General features: G+C 38.7%; 1 protein-coding gene across 1 annotated transcript; it reads left to right on the forward strand.

The window, feature by feature from the left end:
- Positions 1-13: 13 nt before the first annotated feature.
- On the forward strand, positions 14-8,270 carry LOC104914065 (pendrin-like). The gene is made up of 8 exons (XM_010722555.3): positions 14-366; positions 681-773; positions 883-978; positions 1,929-2,159; positions 3,540-3,594; positions 3,944-4,089; positions 5,281-5,364; positions 6,001-8,270. The coding sequence occupies exons 1-8, from the start codon at positions 250-252 to the stop codon at positions 6,022-6,024; spliced, it is 846 nt and encodes a 281-aa protein (XP_010720857.1). The 5' UTR covers positions 14-249; the 3' UTR covers positions 6,025-8,270.
- The last annotated feature ends 1,306 nt before the right edge of the window (positions 8,271-9,576 follow it).

Here is a 9,576-nt window from a genome sequence, read left to right on the forward strand (position 1 = left end):
ATAAGGTGCTTTTAATACATCTTTCTAGGTTGGGAAGCAATTGAAACAAACTATTCATCCAGATCTACATAAAAATGCCTGAGATGAAAGTACCATGCCTTTAGAAATAACATTTCCTTATAAGTCAGAAAAGTAAAGTGATACAAAACCAAGATACAAGACTTTCCAAAGGAAGCTATTATTTTGGTAGAGGAAAGTAGAATACAAGCGTCTGTGACAGTTTGTGAAGCAGTCACTTCAGTTCGTTGAATGCCTAAGTATGATGTTTACTTTCACCATCCTTTTGTTTCTGTTAGTCCTTCATGGGGTGGCTTTGGAAACATTCCTGGCACAGATATCTACAAGAAGGTCAAGGACTACAAAAATGTAAGTGACTGCTGAGTTGCTTCCTTTCAATCTACAAGTGTAGTACAGAGTTGTGCCTTGCCATTTATTGACAAGTTGAATTTGAAAGTGGAGTGCTTGACGATAATAATTTTCAGCATTACATTCTTCATCTTGATCAAGATGGTTGGTCCATATTGCATGCAGGGCTATAAGCGTCTAAAAATGGAGTCAGCAAAGGTATCCCATTTTTTGCGTGTGAATTAGCTATATAGTTAATTGTTGAAACAGTTGAACTGCTTCTTAGTAGCCACAATATAGTTTTTGCTGCTTGACTTTGCATTCTTTGGCAATAGGCTGTAGAACCAGAGGGTGTGAAGATCCTCAAGTTTTCAAGTCCAATTTTTTATGCTAACATCGATGGACTGAAAAGCAGCCTCAAATCCACAGTAAGTGATATGTGATGGTTTTGGATGCTACCTAACTGCTTTGGGTTTTCCTTAGAATTATATCTAGGTGAAATTAAATCATTTTGATGTTTTGATCCTTCTTCTGTAGGTGGGATTTGATGCAGTCAGGGTATACAATAAGAGACTCAAAGCACTGAGGAAGATACAAAAACTGATCAAGAAAGGGAAATTAAAAGCTACTAAGGTAAAATTATTTTTTTCCTCCTACTCTTTTGCAAGAGATTACTTCTAGAGCTTATTACTTCAGAGCTCTTCTGTACTCATCTTTAAAATAGTGATCAGTCTTACTTTTCATCTCTATAGTAGGAAGACTGGGACCTGCAGGGCGTCTAGCAGAGCGCTACACATATTGCCAAAGACCACAAGATGGAGGCAGCTGTGACAGTCATAGTGTTAACAGCAGTGGAAGTGACAGATTCCCTGATCTTACCTCCACCTCTCACCACCTCAGATTGTCCCTGTGCAGTAAAAGCACTGGCACTTCCATATGTGCAAGGTGTTATTATCTAGCTTCTTGTGCACGGATAAGCTGTACCAGCTAACTTGTAGACATAATTTTCCAGCTCCTCCTCTGAATATACATTGCTGTAGGTAAATGCTTGCAGGAGTGGACAGGTACAGGTAACCTTTTAAATCTCCAGAGGTAAAAGTTCAGAATGTGTATTCTGCTGCCAGTGCTCTCGGTTCACAATGCAATATTTCTGTATGTATTCCACTTCATGATGGAAGTTAAATGCTCAGTTATGTGACATCCCAACTTTTGACCAAGTCATTTTGCCATGTTAGCGTATGTGGTAATTCTAATTCAAAGTTGGATTTGAATTCAGTATGCCAGTCTTTAAATATTTCATAAAAATAGAACTTTTGAGGAAGGGAGTAGCTCCAAGATTTTTTATTATTGATAGTGGCCTTTTTGTAGGAAGATGCTCTGTTAATACAGTAAAAATGAGGAAAGGAAATATACTGCACAGAGAAAAAGGTAGTTCATTCACCCTATCTTGTTCTTAAATTCTTGGATACAATATTGGTCTCATTCATTCCTGAAGCAGAAGTTATCGCAAGGTAGTATTTCCTGTAAGCTCAAACCTTTTTCTGTGATTAAATTATATATTTCACATATTATCTGCACATTAGAATGGCATCATCAGTGAGCCTGGCATTAGTAATGAAGCTTTTGAGACTGATGAGGAACCTGAAGACAACGAAGATCTTCAAGTTCCCACCAAAGAAGTAGAGATCCAAGTAGACTGGAATTCAGAACTGCCGGTCAAAGTAAACATCCCCAAGGTGCCCATCCACAGTCTCATTCTTGATTTTGGAGCAGTAACCTTCTTGGATATTGTAGCTGTGAGATCAATAAGAACGGTAAGGGCATTATTTCTGATGTTCTATGGAAATTAATCTAGCCAGCAGCATTATAAATCAAGAGTTGTTTTTAGAAGGTTGCTGTTGAAAAATATCTTTAAAACTAGGAACAGGTAGAATATTGGTATGTGCATACTGCAGGTGAAAATAAAAAATCTGGAGGTTGCATAGTCAGGTACTCTAAAATGAGTACTGTAAAATGTGGGACCCTTGTATGCACGCATTCTGACATTTTAGTTATATATTTTCTTTCCACATGCCTCCTGTTTTAATCTGGGCACAGAATGATACTCACTCAACACAAAGGTAGTAAATATCTTACCATCATTTTTAGTTTGTAGCCACAAGGTTTATTTCTCCCATACTACTTAAGCTATAAAAGAAGAAATCATGATTATTATTTTTTTTAGTATTTTCTGCACTTAATATAGGAGTGCTTCATCAACATTAGTTTATCTTCACACATTAGACTGAGGTCATAAAGTGATGATGTTCCTAGTTTAGGGAGAGGAAAGTGAGGTGAAGAGATAAGTCACAAGCCGGTAGGACGAGACTGTTTAGTCTTTTATTTTACTTTCTGTGCTCAGATTACTGATTTCACTAACTTCAACTTGTAAATGGGGCTGCTTATCCTGTCTGTAAAACAAATCTAAGATTATCAAGATTCTCAATAAGCAGAAATTGTCGCAATTAGTAATCAGCTCTGAAAATGCTTTTTGTAGAGACTCACCTGCCATCAGGGAGCCAGGAGTAGCTTTCAGTCGTAGCATTTTAACTGCCTGAAATTCAGGAATGTGGCGTGACTTGGTTCAGCCCTAGTTTTGTTTCAGTTCCAGCTTCGGAGACAAATGAGAGGATGGGTTCCACAGATGCACCTCTTTCCATATGCGGCCATTTCATCCAAGCATAAGTCCATCTGGTGCATTATGGGAGGGAAAAGCTCTGCAAGAAAAAAACTGCATGTGCCAATGAGAGACTGTATCATATCACTCAAGGCAAATGAAGGTTTCTCAGGCCTACAGGGTCTCACTTGAAGAGACATGATTTTTCATATTATGAAAACAGAAACAGAACTTTAATAATAAACAGCAATGCGTGCATGTGTAAAATGAATGATTTTACTAACATAGCCCAAGATTGGCCATGTCAGCAAACAGGCACTTAACTAATTGGTCTTAAAGCATCATGAAGTTTAGCAATTCCTTTTCACTATGAATAAGCAAAACATGAAATTTTGAATGAAGGCATTAAGAAACAAATGAACAGCATGTGTGCACAGATGTTTATCTATATATTACATATATCAACATATATACACATCTATGTACTTTGTCCTTACAGACTTTATTTATTCATGTCTTTGTTGCAAACTCTTTTTAGATTATTAGAGAGTTTGAGAGAATTGATGTGAGAGTATACTTCGCTTCATATCAAGGTAAACTTTCAAATATATCTACTATCGCTTCTGCAAAGAATAAAATATGGATTAGAAGGGATCTCTGGATGGGACTGTGAAAGCAGGTTTTTTTTCTAGTAAAAAATGTGAATTATCACATTATCACACTGACAACCATGGTGAGCTGTTCTGGGATGCAAAGAATGACGGGATTTAAAGAAAATGTAGAAATTAAAATCTAATAAAAAAGGTAAAAACATGGCCGGTTATTTATTTGGCTGCATATTTGATTTCTAATAACTGCAGCCATGTATTCTGACATTTATTTATTTAATTACTTCAAATTGTATTCACCTGCAATTTTTTTATTTTTATTTTTTTAATTCAGACAACCTTATATCTCAATTGGAACGAAGTGCCTTCTTTGATGACATTGTCAGAAAAGACATGTTCTTCCTGACTGTCCATGATGCTGTGCTCTACATACGGAATCAAATGGCATACAGTGACAACCAGGATCCCATATTTGAGAAGGTAAGGATATCTAGTAGTACATTTCATTTCCTTCCATCATCTAGCATTCATCCTTGCAATTTCTCTTACAGCATGCCACATGTGAAAACTAGATTTTTTGTACTGTAGTACAAAAAAAAAAAAAAAAAAAAGAACCTAATAACTTGAACAGCTTCTGTAGTACATGAATACTTTGCTATTCAAAGTGTGGGTCTCTCAGCCCCAGGGTCTTGGTAGTGAAATGAACATGAGAAGCAGGATGTAAGGAGAACTCTTAATCCCAAAACTTCTTGTCTAGCTTCTGCCATCTGGCAGCATAAGAACCTCCTCAGCTGGAGGATGCGTTTGCACCATTGCTTTTAATCATCACAGCTGGAATTTTCTTTGATGTGTTGGTTCTTGTTCCTTTTGGAACCTATTTACAGACTTTGGCATGATACTATCCTGTGGAGATGAGTCCTGTAATTTTTAATGTGTTATGTGACATACATTTCCTTGTGTTTGTTTTAAGCCTACTGGATCTCTGTATTGTTAAGTGGAATTAATAATCATTCCCTAATCTCTTTCCCAGCACTATTAATAATTTTGTATAACTCCTTCGTAAAAGTTGGAGTCCCATTCTACTTCGTGTGAGTCTATGCAGTTCTTCCAGGATAATTATCATTCCTACTGCCCTCCTCTGTGCACGTTCTAGTTGTATTCTGGTTTTCAAGACAACCAGAATATTCTGTGATGTTTAAAGATGTGGGCTTACATTACGAAAACAACCTGATAATGTTTTTGTTTCTTTGCACCACAATTCCTTCCCTAACAATCCCTATTGTAGTGTTATGAATAAATGGTATCTAACATCAACATTAGGGATAAATAACTAGGAAAATATCCTTATTTTTTGCTAATTTTTGCTTACTATCCAGGATCTAGACTTTTTTACTGTAGTGTAGTAGAGACTAACATTTTGACAGAGCTATACAGCAGTTAGAGATAGATTTTGCTTTTATTATTTTTACAAAGCTGTAACTAGTCATATGAGAGAGATGTTACCAAAAGCTTTTCAACATACACATTTCTCTCAGCTTTGTCAAAGAACAGTGAACAACAGACTTGTAAGACTGTTGTTGTTGAAGTTATATAGAGATAATTCAGAATAATAAATCATCTTCAGTAATACAGAAAACATGTAACTTATCATGCTTCCTTCTTTCTACCAAGATTTCACTCATGCAAGAATCTAAAGAACCTATAGAATTCACAGAAACAATCCGGCCTGCTGATGAGCTTGACGTTCAGGAAGAGGTATGGACTTTAGATCTGAATGTATCTGTTATCTATAGAATACTGCTCGTTTTATTCCTTTATAGCACTGAGCCATGCTGTTAGGCCTGTAGAACCAAACCCTTAATGCTTTCCTTCTTCATAAATAAATACCCACCCTGGCCACCTGGATGTCAATGCTTAGTGGAGGAATTCAGGTTGTTGGGTTGTTTGGTTTTTTGGTTTTTTTTTTTGAGATGTAGCAGATTATAGTTTACAATAGTGTACAACACCTCCCGATCTCTGTCACTTTAGGACTACTTCTAAGACTGTGTAGGCTTACAAAGGCTTCAGGCATCCAAGCCCAAAATAACAGGCAGCCTCCCCATTCATTTCTTCTTGAATACAATGGGCATCTTCTTGCATAAATCAAGCATTTTACAGGAAGCTGTAGTTGCACAGGTGCCTTCAAACCTGCATCTTCCTGAGTTGTCTAATGCAGACACAAGTCAAAGGGCAGTTGCTTCAGAACAGGCCTTTCACAGTTACCCTCCATGAGGCTACACTGAACATAGTCCCTGTGGAGTTAAAAAAAAAAAACACACAAACTTTTTATTTTTCAAAGTGGTGCATGCTCAGAACTAACTGCGTCTTTCTACCCTTTCAATGTTTCACTAGGCTATGCGCAGACTTGCATCATGAAGATGGACTGCTGGTACCGTCTTACTCACTGCAATATTTATGCACCAGTACTACATAAGCATTTTCTGCAATGAAACCAATCTTGGCACTTGAAGAAAACAATGATTCTTTATCTGAATGATACAGATCTCAAGAATTCTCCAAATTTTAGCTAATACTATCTCTGAAGTATTCTGGACCTTGATTCAGCAAGCACTTTCTAGTATGATACATTGGAAAAAAAATCAGAAGACTAATATGAAATGTATTCAATTCTGGGGCTAGTCAGGCAGAAGGTGCATTACGTTGTTATGTCAGAGTGTACAGGAAGAAAAGCTGCTTTGTGCTCCGCCCTCAGAAGTTGAAAAGAAGTTGAAGATCTTTGGATCACAGGCCTTTTGCTATGTATTTGCACAATGTCTAGTGAGAGGGTGAGAGTTCTAGCTGGCCAAGGTTTGGCAATTCTAGAAAATTTGTGCAACCATCTTGAAAAACATACCTGGAATGTTCTTTCCAGGCAGTTCCTTAAATTGCTACAGGTTGATGGATAGCTGAAATGGGTGACAGGAAACAGCCACATGAACAGGAAACTGCACTGAACTACAAAAAAAACTTTGAATACAGTAACCTTCATTAGCAAATATGTTTGGATATGGGTTTGTTAGCTCTGTATTAAGCCCATTGTAGCAAATCATGCACCACTATTAATGATTTTCCCTAAAATGAAGTATATACAGATGATTTTGGCTATATATCTTTCATCAAGAGTTAGATTGGGACCCAGACTGAATCAACGAAAACCTTAATTCTCAAGTACTTAGTGAGTTACTTAATGGATGCTACAGAATGCAAGTAAGAGAGTCAAAATGTCACCTAGTATAAAGGTTTTTAACTATGAAATATAGAAGTTTAAGTAGTTTAATGAATGATTCTATTTTTATATAGCATATTTTTTTCTTTTAATATTCTACATCAAACTGCTGCTGTTCTTTTGCAGGACATGTATAGACATTTGACAGTCCATAATGCACAAGTGCAATAATTTACAGAAGATAAGGGAGTTGAACTTTAATCCTTATTTTAGGACTACATAAAATAGATATGCAGTAAATCAGTGATCTTAATTTCATGAAGAAACATTTGTTTGATGGAAAACAGACTGCTACCTTAACATTTTAGCACTATATTATTTTTTAATGGAAAAACGAACAAACAAAAAACCCAAATCTTTGCACAATGAGGGATTATATAATAGCAGAAGTATAAGAAATGTCCAGGTATAATGTCCCCTCAGTATTTAAGCTTCCCTGTTGTTGGCATTTATGTTGATATTTGTTAAATCTCTTTATTTGATAACATCAGAGAATTTTTCTGATATCATACTGCACTGAGAAAATTTTTGCTGCAAGTAAAGTTAGTGGAAAATCTCAGGTGAAAAGCTAAGCACTAAGTACATATTCTGCCCTACAGACCTGAGTGAACTCCATTAAGATCTTTCTAAAAAAAACCTATAAATTTCAATCAGTTGGACAGGATCCTCACATAGTGGGTAGAGGCATCAAACTGACATCTTTATTCCCTAATAAATGCAAAAAACTTCAGTTCTAATGACAATCGGTGTCATTTTTTCATTTCAAATGCAATGGGGGTTTGATCCTCAGAGAAGCTGCTGTTACAGACCAAGCCAGTGAAAACATGACTTTTTATTTACTGTTAGGCAAATGCCCTTTGTGTGCCAGACTGACATCTCCATGAGCTGAAACTAGGTACATGCTTAGGAGCCAAGCCAGACTGACCTGCACCTCCTGAGATGGAAGTCTTGCTTTATATTTACATTAATGCCGAGGCTCAAGCTGGAACTTGACAGTGTGTACTCTTAGCACTACCCATCTTCAGTCTCACCCCTTTCCTGGCAGTGTAACTCAGGAGATGGCTCTTCTGCAACATCACTGACAAAGCTTCTGTGTCAGGCCATGGCCCCAGTCTGTATTAACCTGAATATAAAGCACTATTGCCAGTGTGTGCAGCAGGACAAGGCCAGTAGCATTTCTCAGAGGCTGTACTGCTTTTCTAAAGCTGTATTGCTTTTCTTTAGCCCTGCAGAGAAGGACGTGGGGGTCCTGGTGGATGAAAAGCTTAACATAACTAGCAGTGTGTTCCTGCAGCTTGGAAGGCAGATGGTATTCTGGGCTCCATTAGAAGAGGAGTGGCCAGCAGGGACAGGGAGGTGATTGTCCCTCTCTGCTCTTGTGAGGCCCCATCTGCAGTACTGTGAACAGGTCTAGGGCCTCCAATACAAGAAAGACAGGCTGTTGGAGAGGATCCAGAAGAGGGCCACAAAGATGATCAGAGGGCTGGAGCACCTCCTGTATGAAGGCAGGCTGAGGGAGCTGGCCTTGGAAAAGAGAAGGCTGTGGGGTGACCTTATTGCAGTCTTCAGTACCTAAAGGGAGCCTATAAAGAGGAGGGAAATCGACTCTTTGAAAGGATAGATAACTGCAGGACAAGGGAAAATGGCTTTAAGGAGGGAAGACTTAGGTTGGATGTCAGGAGGAAGTTCTTTACAGAGAGAGTGGTGAGGTGCTGGAACAGGCTGCCCAGAGAGGTCGTGGATGCCCTGTCCCTGGAGGTGTTCCAGACCAGGTTGGATGGTGCCCTGGGCAGCCTGGTCTAGTATTAAATGTGGAGGTTGGCGGCCCAGCATGCGGGGGGTTGGAGATTAATGGTCCTTCCAACCCAAGCCATTCTATTGTACTCTCATTCCTGGACTGTGTATTTCTTCAAGGTATAGTAGCGTTCTCAGTTTAACTGAGTACAAGTACAAAGTACTTGACCTGTCCTGAACATTAGTGTTCCACACAAGGCCTGCATTTACACAGAGCACTGAGACACGTGCAGGGGGCATTCACACACCTGTCAGAGCAACAGGGACTGTGTGCTTCCTCGTGCTGTGTGTGTGCATCCATTGGATGAAGGATACCCAATTAAAGCTGAAATTCTATACAACACTGTATTAATTCAAACAGCCCTAAGTAATGCAACTAGACATGCTGTTTTTTTTTTTTTTTCCCAGTAGAATGATGAGGTGACATTTTTGTATGCATTTTGAGTATTACTATAGCCTTTGCGTATCAGGTACTAAATTTGAAGGTACACTTTATTACCGTTTTACAAAGCTGTGTATTGAAGGCAGTTGTATCCACTGACTAAAAAATAAAGGTGTGCATATTGAAAAAAAACTGCGCACATCTGCATTTTTTCACTCTTTGTGAATTCGTTACCACGTGGAAACAAGAAGATGCACTGTGCAGGGATGAGCGGCACTCTTCCCTTGCGTCTGCCTAGCAGCAAAGAGAAAACCACACATCCCTTTCCCTCCAACGTTTGGATTTAAGACAAGCAACAACAGGCTTAAATCGCAGCTTAGTCACGATAAATGCGTCTGCAGGGACGCAGGACCCCAGCGCCGAGCACCGCCCAGAGCAGGATGCGCAGGGCTACGGCCGGGCGGCTTATGGAAATCTCCAGTGACGAGACCCACAGCCTCGGGCCAGCTGTGCCTGCGGTCAGCCA

The sequence above is a fragment of the Meleagris gallopavo genome, chromosome 1, assembly GCF_000146605.3.
Source record: "Meleagris gallopavo isolate NT-WF06-2002-E0010 breed Aviagen turkey brand Nicholas breeding stock chromosome 1, Turkey_5.1, whole genome shotgun sequence".
Lineage (NCBI taxonomy): Eukaryota > Metazoa > Chordata > Aves > Galliformes > Phasianidae > Meleagris > Meleagris gallopavo.

What these genes read in the sequence shown, in the direction of transcription:
- LOC104914065 (XM_010722555.3), top strand. Translation starts at nt 250, where the DNA reads ATGCCTAAGTATGATGTTTACTTTCACCATCCTTTTGTTTCTGTTAGT. An exon ending in CTGTGAGATCAATAAGAACG is followed by an intron (nt 2,160 to 3,539) that starts GTAAGGGCATTA and finishes AACTCTTTTTAG; the next exon opens with ATTATTAGAGAGTTTGAGAG. An exon ending in AGGATCCCATATTTGAGAAG is followed by an intron (nt 4,090 to 5,280) that starts GTAAGGATATCT and finishes CTTTCTACCAAG; the next exon opens with ATTTCACTCATGCAAGAATC.